The 21,443-nt window shown below is 43.5% G+C and overlaps 1 protein-coding gene across 5 annotated transcripts in view; it reads right to left on the reverse strand.

The window, feature by feature from the left end:
* FKBP8 (FKBP prolyl isomerase 8) overlaps positions 1-21,443 on the reverse strand; it is a 29,790-nt gene that overhangs the window by 6,708 nt on the left and 1,639 nt on the right. The window contains exons 1-8 of one of the 5 annotated variants that reach the window (XM_087951456.1): positions 18,651-18,697; positions 15,527-15,599; positions 10,067-10,365; positions 7,417-7,586; positions 5,810-5,898; positions 2,828-3,045; positions 1,620-1,792; positions 456-533 (exon numbers count right to left, since the gene is read on the reverse strand). In XM_087951456.1, the coding sequence (XP_087807582.1) occupies positions 456-533; positions 1,620-1,792; positions 2,828-3,045; positions 5,810-5,898; positions 7,417-7,586; positions 10,067-10,337 (999 nt within the window). In that variant the 5' untranslated portion in view covers positions 10,338-10,365; positions 15,527-15,599; positions 18,651-18,697. Of the gene's footprint in view, positions 1-455; positions 534-1,619; positions 1,793-2,827; positions 3,046-5,809; positions 5,899-7,416; positions 7,587-10,066; positions 10,366-12,367; positions 12,391-15,526; positions 15,611-18,650; positions 18,741-21,443 lie in introns of those variants that run through there. The other 4 variants (XM_026683176.2, XM_026683175.2, XM_087951463.1 and 1 more) reach the window with 4 other exon arrangements.

Here is a 21,443-nt window from a genome sequence, read left to right on the forward strand (position 1 = left end):
GGCAGAGGGGTTCAGAAGCTTGGCAGCCTTCAAAGAAGGTGTGTATGCACAGTTTGGTGCTGATAGGTCCCTGCTTAGTTTTCTCTGCCGCAGGTACGATCAGATTCCCAGGCTGTAGAGTTGTAATTGCAGGAATGTTCCAATCTCGGATGGCAAACCTCAGATAAAGAATGTTTACAAGCAAATACAACTCAGGCAAACAAAGTCACTAATCTAAAGGAGGATTAGAGAGAGGAAGTAAACATATGTTAGACTTTAACTAGAGATAATTAATTGTGTTAATTACTATTATGCTAAACAGTAACGAAAGTTAAGCAGTAACCAAAGTTAACCGATGTTGGAGGATTACTAAAAATGTGTATAAATGCAAGGCTAGACTCCAATAAAGTTCATCGTGATTCAGTTGATCATGATCAAGCAACTCGACTGCCTCGTCATTACAACACCAGGCTTACCTTATTGGATGGTTCCAGCTTCAGAGCAGCCTTTAAGATTGGGATGGCCCCACTGTATTCCCCTTGCTGAGCCAAAACCTAGATCAGCAGACAAGAGAAAAAGGCTGAGCAATCTCGGATTTAACACAGGTCTTTCGAAAGCTTCTGCCAGACCTACCTGATGGCAACCAATTGAAGTTACAACAGACTCCCACAAAGTTACTTACGACCCAATTTCAAAAATACAATGGCCACATACACACACACAGCACATGTGATCGTATTTTGGGTCCTTGACAGCTGGCTCACCTTTACAGCTGTTTGCAGCTTCCTGGGATGATGTCAGATACCGCAATTAGTAATGTGTGTTTTTTTTTTGCCAATTTCCAGCAGTGACTTTCAGTTTCCGGCAAAAGACACCCATGGAAAAAATGGATTTGCTTAAACAACCACTGCGTTGGCTTAACGGTCACTGAGTTCATTTAACGACCACCACAAAAAAAGGTCCTGAAATGGCATGTGGTCATGTGGTGACCCACTTAACGGCTGCAATGACTTAACAATCGTAATTCTGGGTTCAACTCTAGAAAAAGTGCAGAGAAGAGCAACCAAGATGACTAGGGGACTGGAGGCTAAAACGTATGAAGAACAATTGCAGGAACTGGGCATGGCTAGTCTAGTGAAGAGAAGGACCAGGGGAGACATGATAGCAGTCTTCCAATATTTGAGGAGCTGCCACAGAGAGGAAGGGGGTAAGCCGTTTTCTAAAGCACCCGAAGGCCAGACAAGGAATAATGGATGGAAACTGAACAAGGAGAAATTCAACCTGGAAATAAGTAGAAACTTTCTGACAGTGAGAACAATTAAACCATGGAACAGAAGTTGCCCTCGGAAGTTGTGGGAGTTTCATCACTGGAGGCTTTCAAGAAGAGACTGGACTGCCATCTGCCAGAAATGGTGTAGGGTCTCCTGCTAGGGTGGGGGGTTGGACTAGATGACCTACAAGGTCCCTTCCAACTCTGTTATTCTGTTAATTACAGCCGTTAAGTCAAGGATCGCCTGAACTGGAATATAACCTGGGAGGAGGTGCCAAATGTTGCCGTCCTTTGATGGGCAGTTCCATCACCCAATCCTCCTCAGACCGTGAGCTCATTGAAAAACCCTTGATCCCAAAGCCCATGTTACCTTTCCCTTCCGGAACAGAGCCTTGATGTTATCTGGCTGTTGCTCCAACACTTGATTGCAGGATCGCAGGGCGGCCTCAAAGTGGTCCAGCTTAAGATGGGACGCTGCTAAATTATTCAAGCATTTTATCTTCACTTCCACCAGCTCTGCCTCTTCTTCCTCACTGAAATCCACTGCAGGGAGAGAAATGAAACAAGAGTTAGGACTGGGAGAAAGCTATGATTCAGGACAGTGGGCAGGACTCAGATTCATTGAACAATCCTGTTACTAACTTAACAACCGTAGTGATTCACTTAACAACTGGGGCAAGAGAGGTCGTGTGATGACCCAAGGTGGGGTACAAAAGCAACCAAGTCACAAAAACAGGTGAAGTCCCTCTAATTCCTTCAGCTTGGCTTTAAAGGTCCAATTATCATTGACTGGAGAAAAAAACTCCCTCACAAACAGTTGCAAAAAGAAAGAACTTCTGTTCAAACTCAAAATACATATAAGTTATAAATAGAAAAAACAACAACAACACAAACCACACTGAGGAATTAGTGAGACAAGGCAGGATAAGGGCTTGAAGACATCCACAGATATCGAAATACACACACTGGGAAGGATGCCAGATAAGAACTGACAGACTAGAAATATTTTCAGGCTTTGCTTCCAGCACTGGCCCATGTGCAGTTTGTCCTTTTAAACAGTCCTCACAGCTGCAGCCCATGAAGGGGATCAAGGCCCTTTCCTCCCTCATAGACCATGCCATGCATGTTTCTCCCTTATCCGCTCCTCCCTGCATGCCTTAGGATGAAGAAGAAATGGGCCTGGGTCTTCCTCTGAATGCCCAGCCGGCCTGTGCCCTTCCCCAGTTTCCTGAACAACCTCTGGAGCCACACTCCCACTCCCTGTCAGCTGTTCCTCCTCTCCCTCAGAGTCAGATTCTAACAGGGGCATGACAGGTCATAAAATGGGACAAAACTCACTTCACAAATGTCTCACTTAGCAACAGAAATTTTGGGCTCAATTGTGGTCGTAGGTCAAGCACTACCTGTATCTATATTAGCTCCTGCTCCACATTACAGAGTTCAAGAGGCATTTTTAAAAATAAGGATTAAGCTGCTAGTTTTCAGCTGTTGAGCAACACTTTGGTACAAAACAAATTGTTCTTCCAGGCAGAGCTCTGGGTAGAAGCCAGGCTTCCTGGGGGACAGAGAATCAGGTACCTTTAGTATTAGAGTTGATGACCTTGAGAGCAATGTCATAGGAGTTGGCGGCCAGAACGTAATTTGCTCGCTGGTAGTGGAAATTGCCACGTTCTCTCTTCCGATTAGCCAGTGAGACTTTCTCTTCCCCGCTAAGGAGTTCCAAATCAGGAGCATCCTGGGCTGTCAATAACTCCACCTCGAGAGTTAAGGAAGCATTGGGAGGAATGTCGGGACTCCTGCTCGGAAGAGATTAACAGATGTATTCCGATCAGATCCAAGATTCAATTAATGCAGCATTCAGTTACCAAGGATGGTCCTTTTCATTGAGCACTACTTTCACTAAATTTTAAGGCAACCCTTTGTCAACCTAAACTAAACCAGCGTTGCTCAAGCTTTGCAGCTTGTGTGGACTTTCAACTCTCAGAATCCCCTAGCACATTGGGGAATTGGGGAATGTGCCGGGGAGTTCTGGAAGTTGGAAGTCCACAAGTTGTAAAGGTTAAGAAACACTGTACTAGATCAGTAATGGTGAACCTTTTTGTTGTGGTGTGCCAAAAGCGCGTGCACATCGGCATCCACAATGCAATGTGCCCTGCCCCCCGCACATGCATGAACAACACCCTGCCCTGCCCTTACCTGCACTGCACATGTGTGTACCTCCCAGCTGATTTTTGGCCAGTTTGAGGCCTGTTCGGCCTCCCAGCTGATTTTCGCCCTCCCAGAGGCTCAAGGGAAGCCTCTGCAGCCTCAGGAGGCCGAAAAACGGACCTTCTGGAAATACAGGAAGTGCCCGTTTTCAGCCTCCGGAGGGTTTCTGGAGCCTGGGAGAGGCCGTTTTTGTTCTCCCAGGGGCTTCAGGAAAACCTCTGGAGCCTCGGGAGCCTGAAAATGGGCCCGTTTCAGCACTTCTGGTATTTCCGGAAGGCCAGTTTTTCGGCCTGCCGAGGCTGCAGAGGCTTTCCTCGAGCCTCCAGAAGGGCGAAAATGGCCTCAAACGGGCCAAAAATCAGCTGGGAGGCACGCGTATGCGCAGTGTAGGTAAGTTTGGCTGGGGCCCACGTGCCCACACAATGGCTCTGCGTGCCACCTGTGGTACCCGTGCCATAGGTTCGCTATCACAGTACTAGACTATGATCTCCTAAGACTGTGCACATTTATGGATTCAAGACACAAAATGTGTGTTGCAGAGCCTGTGGACAGATTATCTGCTGGGAACATTAAAGCAGCTATGCCTTTCCCCACGTCGGCTGCTTCTACTTTCCAGTGTTCACACAGGAGCTACACATAGCAAAAGGCGTGTACACTCTGAATCACATTTTCTTCTTTGAATCTGGATCTCTGCACAGGCTTTATCGCAGGACAGCAAACCAGCATTTCTCTTCACTTTCCCACGTCACTTCTATCTTGACATGCTTCCTTTGGTGACAACTTCCTGGCTGGTTTAAATATATAATTTAAAAAGCAGGTAACTGGATTTTTAATGCTGGTTTAGTCATCAAAATTAGAAACAGTCTTTGGCTCCAGTTGCAAAAGACAGTAATAAATTTAAAAAGCCCATCCTGGACTTTTATAGGAAATTGTAATTTAGTTAGAAAGGACTGAGCAGACCTTTACACGCTCAATTCTATAGAAAGGAACTAGATATGTTTAGCTTAATGAAGAGAAAACTGAAGGGAGGGGGGGGGGAAACAGGCTTCTAATATTTAAAGGGAACAGGGCATCCATTTACTCTCCATAACACTAAAGATAGGGCAAGAAGCAATGGGTGCAAGCTCACCAGAGAGAGTTCCCAACCTGGAAATGAAGAGAACTATTAAGCAGTGGAACAGCTTACAAGTGCTCCATCACTGGAGATCTTCACGAAAATATCTCTTTATTTGTCTGAAATGACAGGAGGATTCCTGCCTTGGGCAGGGAAGTGGACTAGAAGATCTCCAAGCCCTGTGATTCTATAAATATCAAACAGACAATCCCATGAAGGATTTCTTCCCAATACTTCATAGGTTAGTTGTTGCAGCAAAAGTGCCGTTTATAACTTTCATGGCTGGGCTGATCCAAGTATTATAGGCTAGGTTAAGTCTAGGGGATTGTTAACCCAGAACCTGCGTCCAACCAAGTTTCTCTAGGAAATTCCACAGTTAAAGAGTCCAAAGACCCCAGACTCTGTTGCCTCTTAATGCTTCTGTTTTCTCAAAGTGGGCTGCTTCTATGCATGAGGTGGTAAGCAGAAGATCTATTTCATCCTCTTTAGAAGAACACAAGGGGATCAGAGATCCACCTCGCCCAACTTTTAGCTAACGGAAAAAAACCCAACTGTTTAAGGAACAATCACTCTTTCTGGATTTTCTGTCCACCAGCTGGAAATCCAGAGAGACTCCTGTTAGGAATATATGTCACCTAACAGGTATTTGGGTTAGAAATATATAAACCAGAATAAACATTTTAGTACTATATCTTTAAGGGAATGCAAGAGCATGCAATTGGGTGTGGTTTCTCAAACGGCCATAAGATGGAGCCAGAAACCTGGTGTGTTTAGTCTGAGTCTCAGAAGAGAGTGTGAGTGTATCTCGGTTTCCTTCTGTTGGAAAGTATTGCTGTTGCTCCATTTCTTCTAATTGACTGATATTACTGGATTTAATGTAAGTCTGATAATGAATTGTTTCTGACACTGGACTTTGATATTTGGATTATCCCTGGATTGAAAACTGACTGATTTAACCTGTGAATGACTTTGGACTGTTTATCTTGAACTTTGCTTAACATTTCTGGAAGTAAAAACCTACATTTACTGTACAGTGTATCTGTGTACTGTGTGTGTATTATTCAAACACTTCTCTCAAATACGTCTCCCTGTATGCGATCATTCTCCTAACGGGGAATTATCTCAACAACTCCCTCCAAATAAACACTCCCCATAGACAGCATAGCTAGCTGCTGCTGCTGCTGCTAAATCAGCCCACCCTTGCCAACAACTTGGCTTCTGTCCACTTCCTCATGTACCTCCCCTGTGGGCCGAAGCAGTATTTCCCATCCGAAGTGATGAGTGCTGTCTCCCCCATGTCCATCAGCTGCACACAGAGGTCCAGGGCCTGTGAAGAGGAAGGGGGGGGTGGAGAAAAGGGAAATTATTTGGGGAGTAAGGAGGTTGTGCAGGGAAGACAAATGGTCATTCAGAAACCCCATTAGAACAGTGTTTCTCAACCTTGACAGATTTGAGATGCGTGGACTTCAACTCCCACAATTCCCCAGCCACCATGGCTGAGGTTGTGGTTCGCCGGCAGCAGGTGCGGACGGCAGAGGTATCTGACAGTGAGGACAAAAGGGAACCAGTCAGGGAGCCTGGCGAGAACTTGGACGAGGGTCCTGAAGCTGATGCAGGAATGGGGCCAGGACTATCTGAGAGTGGGGCACTGCCTTCGAAGCCTTTGGAGCCTGGTGGCAGCGAAGCAAAGGACCCCGAGGAGCCTGTTCCCACTTCGCGTCTGTGCAGGGCTGCTAGAAGGAGCGAGCAGCTGAAGCAGCAGGGGCGACTCAAGAGTAAGGCTGGGAGATGATTGCCCCACCCATAAGGGATAAAACCAGCCCTCGGGACTGCGTTCTTTGCAGGAAGCAAAGTTCATTAGACTCTGATTCCTCATTGAAGCCCTGGTTTGTCTTTGCTGGAACTATTGTCAGTTGATATTTCTCAGTAATTGGACTTTTGTTTCTTGGCAGCCTTTTACAACCCTGAAAGGCATGCTCTTATCTCAGATGATTGTGTTTTGGCTGGGAATGCAAAGCATTCCCAGTGTCGCATTAAAAAAAGGTTTGCTTTTACACACAGTTTGTGTTTTCTTAATTTGAACGATACCTGGGTCAGAACAGCTGGTTGGGGAATTCTGGGAGTTGAAGTCCACACAATTTAAAAGTTGCCAGGGTTGAGTAACACTGAGCTAATGACTCGGTGCTTACAGTATCTATCAGCCAGTTAGATATCCCTGTTTATTTGCTGCTTATAACAATTCAGGACGCCAGCTACCAACTTCTTCTCAAAAGGAGAAGAATCCCTAAGGATGGAGCTCCAGTCCTTCGACTAAAGGCTGCATACTAAAAGTGTCAATGAGGATAACTTTTCCAAACAGATATAAGCCAACCTGCCATTCTCTCTGGATTGCCCTTAAATATCTAAAGGTAAAGGTTTTCTGTGCCATGTCCAACTCTAGAGGGCAGCGCTTATCTCCGTTTCTTAGCCGTGGGAATCAGCGTTGCCTGAAGACCATTTCCGTGGTCATGTGACCAGCATGGCTATACGCCAAGGCGCACGGAACCCTGTTACCTTCCCACCAAAGTGCTACCCATTTATCTACTCACATTTGCATGCTTGCAAACTGCTAGGTGGGCAGGAGCTGGGGCAAGGAACAGGAGCTCACCCCGTCAGCCCTCGAGTCTCAAACCCGGGCTGTCCGCTTTGCAGCGGACAAGCTACGCGAGTTTAACTGCTGATCCCTTTTAAATATCTAATCACATGGAAATAAGTTTCTAGTCCCCATTTTTTTTCCCCATGGTCAGAGAGACGGTGGTCTCGACAATGCTGGTCACAACAATGACAGACCAGGACAGACATGCACCTGGATGCCATCACAATCCCCCAGAGTGAAGGTGAGCCTGGGGTCGTCCTCTACCACCGTCCCATCTTCCAGCGTTGCTTTAAACCGGATAGTCACATCCTGGCCCTTGACTGGCCGGCTCTCCTGACCTTGGCCTGGTAAGATGACTTTCTTCTTCAGTAAGCCATTCCCTGGAGATGGGATTAAGAGGAGTAAGTTGTTAGAATGCCCCAACTTAGAGCTACAGGTAGCTCTCGACTTACAACCCAAGGTGAGACCAGTATTTCGGTTGCTAAGTGAGCCGTGCCCCATTTTACAATCATCTATCTATCTATCTATCTATCTATCTATCTATCTATCTATCTATCTATCTATCTATCTATCTATCCTGTTTCTCCAACAATATGGCCTCCCCCAAGAGGAAGTCCCAGCATGTTTTATAGGCATGAAATGAAATTAAGCCCCTCCCCGCAAATTAAGGCCTATATTAAAACATGCGAAATGGGGGGAATGGTGGGGGGGCTTGCCGTTAGGAAGTACTTTTGTTGCACACCCGGATATGGAGTGCCCCACCAACGCCGAGGTCAACATCGAAGCCATCGCCGCCCGCCCGGCCGAAGATGCAAGGGGGGGGGAAATTAAGTCACCCCCCAAAAGATGGCCTAGCCATTTTTTCGGGGCTCAAAAAAAAAAAAAAAGACCCCGCCTTATTATATGAGAAACACAGTATCTATCTATCTATCTATCTATCTATCTACCTATCTACCTACCTACCTACCTACCTATCATCTATCTATTTATTGGATTTATATTGCCGCCTATTCACCCATGGTGACTCAAGGAGGCTTACAAGGTATAAAACCACATTTAAAACAATAAAACTAGTAAGAACCACCAAATAAATTAATATAATAAAATCGCCCCCACCCCACCCCGCCCGGCGCGACAGATCACACGAGCCATTTAATGGGCTCCATCCCGCGCTGGGTTCCCCAGGCCCACTGGCAGAACCAATGTCAGGGCTCCAAGAAATCCACCCTCATTCAAATTAAAAGTCTCTACCCACATCTCAGAGAAAAGAAAATTGATTTATTAGAAGTGGCCATGTTGGCAATTAGCTGGGTGCAGCCAATACTAAATTACATTATACATTTCCCCCTTGACCCTGATCTTCCCCCCACCCCCTGGATGTGACTTCTCCAATGGACACATCCATCTCCAAGAGTCATCCATCATGCTCTCCAATAACCTTCTTACACTCCGACAACTTTGAGCTACCGGGGTGATTATCTAGGCATTTAAGGAATGCCTTGTTTTCCCCCACTCCCTTTTTCGGGCAGCTAAAAAGATGAAAGAAGTATCTTTTTAGTTGACAACCAGGTTTTCAGCGCCTTCCGGAAGAGAATTAGAGTGGGGGCTATTCTAATCTCTGGGGGTTTTGCCATGGTTGTTAAGCGAATCACTGCAGTTAAACGACCCATGTGGTTGTTTAAGTGAACCCAGCTTTCCCCATTGGCTTTGCTTGTCCGAAGCCAGCTGGGAAGGTGGCAAAATAGTGATCACATGACCACAGAATGCTGCAACCGTCCTAAACACAAAGCTCCCAAATTTTGATCATATGATTGTGGAGATGTTGTGACGGTCATAAGTGCAAGGAGCAGTTGTCAGTCACTTTTTTGAGTGCTGGTGTGACTTTTGAGCGGTCACTAAATGAATGGTTGCAAGCTGAGGACTACAAATATGTGGAACAGAGAGACGCCCTTAATAAAGACTATAAGCCCCGCAGGACCTAGTGTGAGAATTTTGAATCCCATCCCATCCGCAGGGAAGGAGCTTGATACAAACCTAGAGCTACCTGCCCCAGTCCTCAATTTACAACCAGCCCCTTAACAACTGTTCAAAGAAACAATGGACCTCCCTGAGGGTACTTAGAAGATGGCTCCAAAGTTCAAAATGGTGGTCCCCCATCCTGAAGTTGCGTGACTGCATACTGTGGCTTTTTGCAGCATCCCATCATCACAGGATCACATTTTACAAAGGTTTTTTTACTGAAAAACAGCATTTATTTCTGATTTTCAGCAAAAGCGGCCCATAGCAAAGCATTGGCTTGCTTAACAACTGCGGCGTTGGTTTAACGTGGGTGGGCCAATTTACGACTCTCGTGACTTATAACTGCGATGTGCAGGATGCATAATGGTAATAAGTTGAGGACTACCTATACATGCCAGCAGTGGTGGCATTCAAATTTTTTTACTACCGGTTCTGTGGGCGTGGCTTGGTGGGCGTGGCAGGGAAAGGATACTGTAAAATCTCCATTTCCATCCCACACCACTAACCTGCTTTCCAGCTCCGTTCTCCTGTGCAGGGCAACAAAAGAAGACACAGCCTATCAGCTGGGACTTGGGAGGCAGAGAATAGATGGGGCCAGCCAGAGGGGGTATTTGCCAGTTCTCCGAAGTACTCAAAATTTCCACGACCGGTTCTCCAGAACCTGTCAGAACTGGCTGAATACCATCTCTGCATGCCGGATGATATGGGGTGTGCATGTGAATAAAGATGGGCCATAAATGCAGTGACAGTTCTTCCCTACCATCTGGGAAAGAGAAACTCAGGGAACGTGGGCGGCGGCGAGAGGAGCAGCGGAGAAGTGGACAAAAGCTATGGCTCCCACCTAAAACATCAAGCCATTCCTGGCTCTCCTCGGACTCTTCCTTAGTCGGATGTTCCACTTTGGTTTCTTGGTCGTCTCTTTTGGCAGAGCTGGTTGGGACATCCTCCAGCGGCGGGAGACCACTTAAATCCCCGTCATCGGCGCTATCCAGGACTTCAAAATCTTCCCCGTTGTCAATCATGGAAGCCTGGGTGGCTGCCAGTTCAGATGAGGTCAGGTCGACCAGACTGGTGCCTGCCCAGTCATCCAGGTCTTCCCCTCCAGAAGCCATGGCGCTGGCACGCTACTGATCAGCTGAGCTGCAAGAAGTAGAAGACGGGACAGAGAAGGAAGTCAAGAAGACCAGTGGTGGGGATTCAAATTTTTTTTTACTACCGGTTCTGTGGGCGTGGCTTGGTGGGCGTGGCAGGAGAAGGACGCTCCAAAATCTCCATTCCCACCCCACTCCAGGGGAAGGTTGCTGTAAAATCCCCATTCCTTCCCCACCCCACTAACCTGCTTTCCAGCTCCGTTCTCCTTGTGCAGGGCAACCAAAGAAGACCCAGCCAATCAGGTGGGATTCGGGAGGCGGAGAATAGATGGGGGCGGGGCTAGTCAGAGGTGGGATTTGCTGGTTCTCCAGAACTGGTCAGAACCTGCTGAATACCACCTCTGAAGAGGACACCCGGCCCTGATATTTGTTTACTCTTTGCTCCAGTTCCAGGAAATCCACCTCCCATTCCTAGCATGCATGGATAATTCCCTCCCTTTTGAGCTCCTTGGTGCTCTGGGCTTGGTTGTTTTCTTGCGGATGTTTCATTACAAAATCAAGTGACACCATCAGTGCGCTGATGGTGTTACCTAGTTTGGTAATGAAACATCTGCCAGAAAGCCACCAAGCTCGGAGCTACAAATATTCTCTTCTATCAATCCTTCCTTTACTTATGAACGAAAGAAAATATAAATGCCAATAGCTATTCAAAACATATGCCACAAAGTCCAGGAATTTTCTAAAAGGAATCTGAATGAAGAACAGCTCTACTGGATCATCAGCTCAACATCCTCTTTCGCGTTTCAGGGAATCTACACTGCAGAACATTTTTATTTTACATAAAATATGTTTTCTTTCTCTTCCCCCACCCAAAAAAAGAGGCACCCAAGCAAACAACTAACAAAATAATAATAATGTTCATTTAATGAGAACAATGAACATTCAATGAGAAGATTTTAAAATATTAATGCTATTAATTAAAACATTAATCCAAAAGGTTGAAAATCACTCAGGAAACTACTGTAATTAAGCTAGTTAAAGAATATAGGAAGAAAATGCAACCCTTCGCTTTGCAACTGAAAATTTTATGTGTGTGTCTGACAACCCTCAGATAGAGTGGAATTTCATTAAATGTGATCAGCTACCCAAAAACTTGTCTGGCCCCAGAGATAAGGAAAAAACCACCTTCACACGCAGTTGTTCTCCAGCAGACAGAATGATACAGGGACTGGAGTGTTCATTTAGCCATTATGCATCTACTGTATCTCCTGTTCTGTGAAATTCACTCATCCTTATTACTGCAATTAATTAATTACATTGATAGGCCACCCATTTTACCTCAAGGTAACTATTACAAATTGTATCAACCAGCACTTATTGCCACATCTTGTGACCTGGAGTTCCACAAGCTAAGAAACTCCTTTGACAAGCTACCCATCCCTGCCATGACCCAAATTCCATTACAGATATCTTTCCGATGTGCTATTTGGCCCGTATGTGAGGTAACAAACTGAATACTCTATACCAGTGTGAACAAAGAGCACATCAGCAGCGTAATATTTACTGTATTTCTGCATATAAAATAATGATAAGAATGCAAACCAAAACAGTTGCAATCTGAAAGCAGTCAAAAAAGAGAGGACAATGGGCAGTGATGCTACAGTAATCGCCCTGTGTGTTTCTATCTATAGCATGTTTTTAATATTGTTCTTACAGCCTTATGGCTATCATACTCCAATATAGATGGGAGGGAGGGAGGGAGAGGGAAAGGAAAGGAAAGAGGAAAGGAAAGGGGTAACTCACAGCTTTAAAACCTATGTAGAAAATGTAGTAAAGATTGAGCTTCAAGGCAAACATTCCTTAAAATCTGAACAATTTGATAACTGCTGGTGTATCCAAACAAATGATTAAAATCAAACTTCAATTGTTAGAGATACTGAAATTACTAACACTAGAAACAACATTGTATACTGTCGCAGAAGCTTTAGACTAACACAATATATTTTCTCTGCTTTCTCCCTCATCACTCTAGGGAAAAATAAACATCTTACAATTATCCCGAGGGAGTTGAAATTACAGTGACCTCAGTAACTCCTCTGAACTCTAAATCTGTTGCCAGTTAGTTTTTATGGGATGTATTTTGCACATTTCATCCATTCGAAACACAAAATAAGAGAGAATGAATGATGAAAGCCAAGAAAACCACAAAAGATTCCATGACCCAAACAGAGATTTGACAAAGTTATCTTTACTTGGCTTATATTTCAGTGTTTTGTATGTGTACACATGTACCCACTATGTCAATTTTTCATTATTTTACATGAATTTTGTATGCAATTTTATAATTGCAATGGGCCTATTTCAGTGTTTTTCAATCTTGGCAATTTATAAGGTGTGTGGACTTCAACTCCCAGAATTCCCCAGCCAGCATGAATTCTGGGAGTTGGTCTACACATCTTAAAGTTTGAAAAACCCAGTCAATAAGCATTGACATGTGGGTATATCAAACAAAAAACAGTGGGCTTATAATATGGTCCTAGAAATATCTACCCCAAAACAACCACAGATGAATCCAGTCAAAGTTGCTTGTTAAACCTATACAGAATTAATGCTTTACTTATATATAATACTAAATTTAAAGGAAATCAGACTTCATTTGGGCAAGTAGATAAAGGTGCTGAAATATTAACATGCTAATTTCAGACTGAAACACTGAGCATGTCAGGAATCTCACATTTTTAGGGAAGATCTGAAAAAAGTTAGTCCCAGTTGCCTAGAAGAGAATATCATCCATTCCAACTGTTCCTTTATTGTGCTATAGCACTAATTTTGTAAAACTGAAGAATTCCTTCAAGTGAAATTATTTTCCACCAGAGAAATGTTTTTGTGGAAATGTTTTTGCAGAAAACTTCCTAACTTTGGAAGAACAACTTCCCCAAATCCAGAGGTTTTTTTTAAAACAGATGTGTTAAAGATACAGATAGTCTTTAATTTACAATCATGATGGAGCCTGCCTATCAAAATCATGATCTTCATAAAATGTGACCCATCCAGGGGTAGGATTCTACCGGTTCAGACCGGTTCCATAGAACCGGTTGTTATGATTCTGCGCAGTTCGGAGTACCGGCAAATTGTACCCCTGGCTGGTCCTGCTCACCTCAGCCCGGCTCGGCCCTCCCTGCCCAGTCAGTCCTTATCGCACAACATCACACTCATGCCTGACTTCTCTGACTGCGTTCTTCCCCGCCCAGTCATTCCTTAAGGTATTTCTTCCCCCCCCCACCCAACGATCAGCTGTTCCGATTATCAGTTTTGCCGGGATCTCCCTCGCTGTCTTACTGCTTTACCCAGGAGGTTTCCCTGAGGCCCAGGACGCAAAAGCGGGCATGCTGTGCCCCCCTATGCTCCATTTTGGCCTTCCTTGGCCCTAGGGAAGCTTCCTGGGAGCAAAAACGCCCCACCAGAAGGCTTCCCTAAGGCCCAGGGGGCCCAAAAACGGAGCACGGGGGGCGCAGCAGGGGGGGGTCCATTCTGTTTTTTGCCTTTCTGGGCAAAAAAAAAAAGCCTCCCAGAAGGCTTCCCTGAGGCACCCATCCAATTTTACAAACTTTTTGTGGTAGTTGTTAAGCAAACACTGCAGTCATTAAGGGAAACAGTGGCTTGCCATGGGTGCAGTTTTGGCAAAAATCAGAAGTAACTTCCGTTTTTCAACAAAATCGTTCTAAAGCACATTCGTATGGCCACAGGGTGCTGCAAACAGCTATAAATGTGGCCTGGTGGTTCAGTCATGTGACTGTGGGGGGTGGGGAGGAAACTTGGAACTTTGAGTCTGGGTCATAAGTACCCAGTGGTAGGACTACCACTACCCTGTGGTAGGTCTACTGTAAGTTGAAATGTTCACAAGTCAAAGACCAGGATACAACTCCAGGATGTTCTCTAAACACAATAGGTAATCATAATCCCATTTGAAACATTTCAAGTTTCAGATTCAGGAAATACAAGATTCTTCCCCCCCACCACACACACACATTTCAGACAATGAATACTGATGCTAGGAAGTTAAAAAAAAAAAGATGAAAGAGGCCATCTTTGTTGCAGTTACATACAGTAATTATAGTTTGAAAAAACATATGCATCTTGATTTCTTCTGAGATCAAGATAAGTGATAAAGCCATTTTAAAACATATCAAAACATGACTTTGACCATCCATTTTCTTAGCATGCTGCTCCTCCAACTGTAGTCTGAAATCAACTTTAAGAAGAAGGTCCAAAATGGATTTTAAAAGGCTCAGTTCCTCATTTAACTTCTCACCAGTAGGGAACATGGTCACCAATTTCTTGTAACTTAGCCTCAAATATGTGAGGATTTGAAAACCACCACAGCTATCTTATCTCTGGATCTACATAGATGGAGCAGGATTTTTGCCACTGACTGGTTTAACAAGTTGAAAAATATCTGTAGTTTTCACATTTATGAGATCTTTATCCCTTGTCCTCATTTTATCTAAGTATTAATTCATAATGGCACTGCAGGGTAGGCTAGGCTAAGAGCAAGCACATTTTGAGAGGAAAGTGGAACTTACGTTTCTAGCCAACATTTCAAAGCAGAGTTTCCAGCACCACAAACCGGGATTCCCATAAAGAGGTGTTTCAGTTTGTCCTATTAATTTAACATAATTTAATATTTCATATATTGCCTGATACTGCTTCTAATAGTTAATGTGCTGTATTGAGGAGAACTACATTGAAATCACACACCCCCCAGTCACTGAAACTCCTTAGATCAGGGGTGTCCAACCTTGGCAACTTTAAGACTTGTGGACTTCAACTCCCAGAAGCTGGCTGAGGAATTCTGGGAGTTGAAGTCCACAAGTCTTAAAGTTGCCAAGGTTGGACACCCCTGCCTTAGATGATTCTGGCCCACTTATTAACTAACCCGAACCTACTTCACAGAGTCGTTGTGGGGAAAAGTAGGAGGGAGCATACAATGTATGCTTCCTGGAGCTCCTGTATGAAAGGCAGGTTAAAAGGCTACTAAATAAATTCCCAGGGATTCCCAGGGAATTTATTTAGTACTAAACAAATAAAATTCTACTAAATTCTACTAAACAAATTTCCCAGAGTTATCACTGGGTACACAACTCCACCCTGAGACGCATATCTATGAAATCTACATTCAGACACAAATACAGAGATTCCTTCTAGCTCACCCCGGTGAGAAATCCTCCAAGCTATTCTTCCATCTCCTTGGCCATGAAAACTCCAGTGTCAACAGGATTTAGGCTGCAAACAACAGGAAGTGTTTTCCACAACATGTCATTAAAAGCTTCTGGAACTTCCTGCTACAATACTCAGTCATGGTACAGTAACTATGTGGCTTAAAGAACAAAGGAGAGATGTATCAATAGCCACAATATACTTTGGTTTTGACAATCTTGAGACAGAAGAATTTCTAAATTACAAGTAACAGGTGACAAAAAAAGACCAGGGAACTCCTTAGCACCTATTACAGCTCCATAAAACCACCCTGTATATGAACCACAGCTTCATTAAACACACAATAAGGACAAATGGACAAACATTACAGATTTATTGGTTTTATGGAAGCCCATTTGACATCTAATGGTTGGCTTTATACAATTATTACTTGCTCATCCCTGATCAGCAAGTTGTGAGAAATAATATGAGAAGCAACAGAGCTAATTGCTCAAGAACAGGATAAAACCTGCCAGACAGGTCCTGCATTTTTTCTTGGCGAAGGAGAAAAAAACAAGTAAGATGGTAAGTTGCCTTTCATTTGTGATGAGTAGTATCATTTTCCAGGAAAGGACCAACATTTAAATCCAGTACATGACTTAGCTGTGGTATCATGAGGACTAGCAACTTGCAAAATACTGTAGTTTTAAAAGGCAGAAGAATGCCACCTGGTTTTAAGGACTCTTTGGGAGCCAACAAAATACCAGTACGGTATCACATTAAAAAAAAAGCTGCATGGGAGGTATCACCATCAAACTAGTCAAGAAAATCATTCAGTTAAATAAAACTTTCTGCCATGGAGAAACTCACAAAATGGCCTCATCTAACCAATGTGTTCCCTGTCCTTTCCCTATCTTGTTGGCCTCCATATGTGTTGAAACTTAGTTCCTCATTGTGTTTCAAGGGTTATGAAGGATAGCAGATAAAATGCAGACAAATTGTTTGGACAACAGCCAGACTTATCCCAACAGGCCCTTGACTATGAAATCCATTGCATGTAAAATTAATCACCACAGAAGTATTAAAAAGAATGAATATAATCACTCCCATTCCATCTATATAATAATTTTTCCCTTCTTTTACATTAAGTTAGAACTGAAGAAGCTTCTTAGATGAGAAGCAAAATGTTTTCAAAGAGAAAAAAAAAACCCAAGAAAGTCCACTTGCCTTTTGGAAAAGCACCCTTGGGACAGCCATGACCTGGATAACTGAGAATCTCCATAGACATTTCACATTAAGAATTACAATTTGCGGTCTCTGCACTTCTGGGACTATAATTGTACATTTTTAAACAAAGAGACCAATTTCAGAAACCCACCTTGTATTGTATGAATTAGCACTTTGCATACTCTCACTGGCTCAGTTACATTTTACCTTGTCATTTAATATGATCCTATTTTTTAAAACCCTATATTCATACTTGTGCATTATACAAAGTGCACAATGGGTTAAGAGCTAGATCCAGATGCGGGCTGACTGTGAAGTAAATGCTCATGAATCCAAGCCTCCTCAAGCCTTAGGGAAAAGTTGCAAAAAAAATCTACAAACTAGGTTGCACTAGCTAGCACTAAATCCCCACAGGGAAGTGGGGCTCATGTCAGAGGCCAGCCACACAGCAGTGAAATCATCTGAAGGGGTACAAATTCAGCACTGAAAAGTCTTATTGAAATCAAAATCTGTAACACCAATACAGGTAGTTCTCGACTTACAAACCTTTTTGTTTAGTGACCGTTCAAAGTTACAGCAGCACTGAAAAAAAAGTGGCTTATGACCATTTTTCACTCTTACAGCCATCACATGATAGTTGCGATGTCCTGGGGCCATGTGATCACCTAGGGTCAATGATTGATTGATCACATGTGATCAATGGGGAAGCCTGAATCATTTAACAACTTTAAGTATTACTAACTTAAAAACTACAGCGGTTTCCTTAACAACTATGGCAGGAAAAGCCATCAAATAGGGCAAAATTCAATTAACATCTATCACTTAACAGAAATTTTGGGCTCAATTGTGGTTGCAAGCCGAGGACTACTTGTATTAAAACTGCTGCAGCCCAAAACCTCCACTGTTTCTTGTTGTAGACCAGAGGGGTCTCCAAACTTGGCAACTTTAAGGCTTGTGGACTTCAACTCCCAGATTTCTCCAGCTGGCTGGAGAAATCTGGGAGTTGAAGTCTACAAATCTTAAAGTTGCCAAGTTTGGGGACCCCTGTTGTAGACTGTAGGACAGCCATGTTAGGGGACGGGACAAAAAAAAAACTAGGAGTTTGGTAGCACCGTGTCCAAATCGCACCTTTCATTAAAAATATTGGCTTTCATCACCTAGGTCTGAAGAAGTGAGCAGCAGCTCATAACACGAGGCTGCCTTTTAACACAATTTGCGAGTCAGAAAAGGTGCTGTGCAAGCTGGTTGCTGTTTTTTTGCCGAAACAACTAAGAATCTCTTACACCAACTTCAAACGTGGGGAAAGTGAGCTTTGCAGGGACCAGCTAAACCAGCTGGCCTTTTCGTCCGCTCTGACCAGCCACATAATGCTTGTGTTTGTTTGTCTTAACAATCCATGTAATGGGGAGGGAGAAAACGGCAGGCTCTCACACCAAAGAAAAGAAAAAGGAAGGAACATCAGTATGAATCTAAAAAGAAAAAAAAAAAAAAGCTTCCGTGGGTGTGGGGGACAAAGCCGAGAGGAAACAACAAGGGCTGGCCTTAAATAACAACCCACAAGTTTTTTGTGGCCTGCCCCCTGGGGTCAGAGTTTAACCCAAAGGAGGAAAAAGTTAAAATTATGCGTGCCTAATGCCAGCTACAAAAGGTTCTTCTCTGCCTGTCTCCAAAATGCATAGAAAGATAGTTAAAGATAGTTTCAACGTAAGAAAATCAGCCTTAGCCCCCCCACCCTGAAACAACCTGAAAGTTTAAAAGTGGCAGCAGGGGAAGGAAAACAGTCTTTACGGTTTGCAAAATCTAAGCAGCTGCTAGTGTCGCTTGGCACCTCCACCCAAGCTCTGCATTAATTCTGATGTTCTTATAGCATTTCTCTCTCTCTCTGCCCCCCCCCCTTTTCAGTACACTCACCTAGACTCAGGAATTATCCAGTTTCAGCCCCGCCCACTCAGTTCCCCAGAGTGCCTCCAATGCCCACAGGAAATAAATGCTATTGGCCTTCCCAGCTGTTACTCAAAGACTGAAAGTCACAGCCTCCCATTCCTTCTGCCACCTACGCCTATTAAAGGGACAGGAACAGGCACAGAGTAAAACTAGAAAATTCTAGGGAAAAGTTTCGTTGTTTTATCAGAATCCTACCTTGGTCAGATCAAAGCACGAGAAGAAGTGGGGAAAATTTGCTAAAGCATTGCTATTTTTAAGCTCCGGGTTCAATATTTTGTTTTCGTCTTTGATTTTTGTATTATTCAGCTGGAATCTGTAATACATTCTTTGTTGTTGTTGTTGTTTCTGATTTAAATGCACTTTTGTTTTATTTACAAGTGTGTTTATCGTCACTTCAGAATCCATTCCCCGGAAAAGTAGGATGGAAGAAACACTGAACTAAATCAGTCAAAGCCACTCAACTTACAATTTTAACAGTTTTAGGAAATGGAAAGGGAAAAGGGCAATGAAGGGCAGGGATGGATTTCTTTTTCAGTTGCAGCTTTAGGTCTTCTGAAAACTAGATGAATTATAGGAATGTATAATTTATGTATTCAATTTGTATAGCCACCCATCTCACAGGGAGGCTAAAAGATACATAAAACGGTTGCAGGAATTAGGTATGTCTAGACTAGTGAAAAGAAGAACCAGGAGTGACATGATAGCAGTATTCCAATATCTCAGGGATTTATTGATTTATTTATTTATTTATTCAATTGCTTACAAGATAATAGGTATAAGTAAAAACATAGTTATGAATACATGGATACATATAAGAAAAATAAAAAAAATATAAAAGAAACAATAGGACAGGGACGGTAGGCACGATTGGTGCACTTATGCACACCCCCTACAGACCTCTTAGGAAAGGGGTGAGGTCAATAGTAGACAGTCTAAGGTTAAAGTTTTTGGGGTTTGGGGAAGAAACCACAGAGTCAGGTAGAGTGTTCCAGACATTGACCACTCTGTTGCTGAAGTCGTATTTCAGAAGACTGCTACAAAGAAGAGGGAGTCAAGCTATTCTCCAAAGCACCTGAAGGTAGGACAAGAAGCAATGGGTGGAAACTAATCAAGGAGAGATCTAACTTAGAACTAAGAAGAAATTTCCTGGCGGGGAGAACAATTAACCAATGAAACAGCTTGCCTTCAGAAGTTGTGGGTGCTCCATCACTGGAGGCTTTTAAGAAGAAACTGGAAGATACTTGTCTGGAATGGTATAGGGCAGTGGTGACTAACCTTTTTAGGCTCCTGTGCCCAAAATTGTGTGCGGCTGGTGCTCGTGCACTTGCGTGCCAGCACCCAGAAGGCAATGTGCGCCCCCCCCGCCCCCTGCGCATGTGCGCACAACCCCCCCCCGTTACATGCACTGCGCCTCACAGCTGATTTCCAGCTGGTTTGAGGCCTTTTTCGGCCTTTCAGAGGCTTGAGTATACAGGAAGTGACGAAATGGGCCTCTTTGGCCTGCAGACGCTTTTTTCAAGCCTCTGGAAGGCTGAAAACGGCCTCAAACCAGCCAAAAATCAGCTGTGAGGCACTCGCATGCGCAGTGAGGTAAGTTTGCCTGCGGCTTGCATGCCGGCATAAATGGCCCTGCGTGCCACCTGTGGCACGCATGCCATAGGTTCACCATTATGGGTATAGGATCTCCTGCTTGAGCAAGGGGTTGGACTAGAAGACCTCCAAGGTTCCTTCCAACACTGTTCTGTTATTAATAGTGAAATGTGGCTCTGAGAAGCTCATAGTGATTAAAAACAATAGTGAGAACAATACAAATATAAATAAAAACAACTCTATTAAAACCACTATTAAACACAAAACATAAGCACAGTTAGCAGGCAATTACAAGCAATAGAACCCATTTAATATAATCATGTCTGACCACTATCACCAGACCCCAAGTGCCATATAGCACAGCCATGTTTTCAGGCCCTTCTTAAAGCCCAAAAGGATAGAAACCAGTCTAAGTTCTGGGGATGAATGATGTTCCAAAGGAGGGGTGCCACAGCAGAACAAGGTCCCTTCTTGGGCTTCATCAAATGATATTCCTTACTAGACAATATCCCTAACACACCTCTCCTGTTGGATCTGATGGAATGGTCCGATCTTCCTACCATACAGGGCTGTTGTGAAGGCATCATCATGAATTCTAGCCAAATCTGGACAAATAGGCAAGATTTAACAGATAATCAGAGTTGGAAGGGACCTTGTAGGTCATCTAGTCCAACCCTCCACCCAAGCAGAAGGATTCCATGTTTGAAAAAGAAAAGAGAAGGTACAGAACCAGTCTTTTCTGGATCAAAAAATTCTTGAGTTATTTTTATATCCTAAACCAAAGATGCCTTTAATAATTAACTTTCAAAACAATGGGAAAAATCTTATACACAATGAAAAAAATGATAAATCACATAATTCCAAATTAAACTCTAAATATCTCTAGCAACCCAAACTTTATTTTAAATTAATACCAATGGCCCGCAATGGAGTCTTTCCAGAGATATCTTACTTTCAAGGATAGCTATTTGAAGAGAAGGGAGATTGTTTTCATGCCTTAGGGGACTATACTTGACAAGATTAACTTTTGTTCTGTTCTTGAAAGGAAATATTTTAGCACCTAGCTAGCCTTCCAGAATGCACCCTCAGGATTAGTCAGTACAAAGTTAAGCATTAACTGTTAACAGAGTCCAACTCTATGACTATTCCTACTGTGTAAATTTAGAAATA

This window comes from Notechis scutatus, chromosome 1 (assembly GCF_049901735.1).
Source record: "Notechis scutatus isolate UNSWTSFEM ecotype Mainland chromosome 1, rNotScu1.2, whole genome shotgun sequence".
Taxonomy (NCBI): Eukaryota; Metazoa; Chordata; class Lepidosauria; order Squamata; family Elapidae; genus Notechis; species Notechis scutatus.